Source organism: Mandrillus leucophaeus, unplaced genomic scaffold (genome assembly GCF_000951045.1).
Source record: "Mandrillus leucophaeus isolate KB7577 unplaced genomic scaffold, Mleu.le_1.0 Scaffold630, whole genome shotgun sequence".
Lineage (NCBI taxonomy): Eukaryota > Metazoa > Chordata > Mammalia > Primates > Cercopithecidae > Mandrillus > Mandrillus leucophaeus.
Window position 1 is genome coordinate 417,350 of NW_012106809.1, and position 1,884 is coordinate 419,233.

Here is a 1,884-nt window from a genome sequence, read left to right on the forward strand (position 1 = left end):
GGGAGAACCTAAGGGCTTATGGGACTTTGGGAAGAAGACTGGGACAATATTCAGAAAGGAGGGCAAAGAAAGTGCAGTTGTGGAATGAACTCAGACCCCTCATACCCCAGCCCCCTTCCTGCTTGTTTTCTGTCCTCAGGACTCATCTTGTGAACATAGATCAAGACACTTACAGGTAAAGAGGTGGAGGCATGCTGCTGTCTCTGGGGAGGGAGAAGGATTAAATTTAATGCCCCAGTAATCCTAATGAGGCTCTAGTTTCCCTAATCCTGGGGCTATTAAGATCTCTCTCCTTGAAGGAAAGGGAAGGGGGGCTTTGAGGGAAAGAGAGGAAGAAAAGCATAAAGATATTAACTTTCTTTCTATAGGGAGAAACTGAGACAAAGAAAAGTAAGGGACAAACCTTACATCAAGATGTGATCTCGGCTGGGCTCGGTGGCTCGTGCCTGTAATCCCCGCACTTTGGGAGGCCAAGGCGGGTGGATTGCCTGAGGTCAGGAGTTTGAGATCAGCCTGACCAATATGGTGAAACCCCGTCTCTACTAAAAATACAAAAATTAACTGAGTGTGTTGTGCGCCTATAATCCCAGCTACTCAGGAGGCTACGGCAGGAGGATTGCTTGAACCCAGGTGGCAGAGGTTGCAGTGAGCTGAAATTGCACCACTGCACTCCTGGGTGACAGAGCAAGACTCCAAAAAAAAAAAAAAAAAAAAGATGTGAACTCAGGAGGATATCCCCTGTCCCCATTCCATTTCTCAGTCCTCAATTCTTATTCCCTTCAAAAGTCCAGATTACCCCAAACTCCTCCATTTCTCCTTGACAGTGTTCTACAGATTTTTAAGAGCGAGTCTCACCCCTCAGCATACAAAGTGGCCAGTGGACTGAAGGAGGGGCTCAGCCTCTTTGGTAGGTATGCCCCATCCCTCATCTCACATTACAAAGACCTACCAGAAAAGCAATTGGCTCCAAAGATGTGTCCCAGCCTCCCTTCCCACTTCACTCCCATTGTCAGATATCTCTTTCATGCCAATCCAACTTCTTACCTCTTAGTACCCCCCACCACCCAAGCTTGAGCATCTTCCCATACTTTGTGACTGTACAGTGTTGCGTATTAGCCATTACCTTACCAATTCTGTGTTCCTTCCCTGGGTTTGTATGAACGTTTCTACTAGTTGGGTACCTGTTAGGGACTTTGGGAGGCCTTGTATATAGAGGAGAGCTTTGTAACTGCATAAGTATTTGATTTGTATAGTCTTTATCAGTTGTCTCTGGCTTTAGGGTATATTAGGGACATCTCCACAAATATCCATATGGTTTCATATCTCAGTAAGTTGTGTCCAGTTTTTGTGTGTGTGTGAGAGAGACAAAGTTTTGCTCTTGTCCCCCAGGCTGGAGTGCAATGGCGCAATCTTGGCTCAGTGCAACCTCTGCCTCCTGGGTTCAAGTGATTCTCCTGCCTCAGCTTCCCGAGTAGCTGGGATTATAGGCACCTGTTACCACGCCTGGCTAATTTTTGTATTTTTAGTAGAGACGGGGTTTCACCATGTTGGCTAGGCTGGTCTCGAACCCCTGACCTCAGGTGATCCACCTGCCTTGGCCTCCCAAAGTGCTGGGATTACAGGCATGAGCCACCGCACCCGGCCGTCCAGTTTTTTACATATGTGTGTTGGGCTCTTGAGTTTTTTGTTTTTGTTTTGTTTTTGTTTTGTTTTGTTTTGTTTTTTTAGATGGAATTTTGCTCTGTCACCCAGGCTGGAGTGCAGTGGTACAATTTCGGCTCACTGCAACTTCCGCCTCTTGGGTTCAAGTGATTCTCCTGCCTCATCCTACCTCAGCCTCCTGAATAGCTGGAACTACAGGCCCGCACCACCACACCCAGCTAA

General features: G+C 47.1%; 1 protein-coding gene across 1 annotated transcript in view; it reads left to right on the plus strand.

Annotated features, from left to right (window-relative positions):
* The window catches only part of LOC105554201 (mutS protein homolog 5-like), a 3,186-nt gene extending 2,112 nt beyond the window's left edge, over positions 1-1,074 (plus strand). Inside the window, exon 6 of the mRNA XM_012000562.1 lies at positions 825-1,074. Within this exon, the coding sequence (XP_011855952.1) occupies positions 825-1,074 (250 nt within the window). The remainder of the gene's footprint in view (positions 1-824) is intronic.
* Positions 1,075-1,884: the final 810 nt, after the last annotated feature.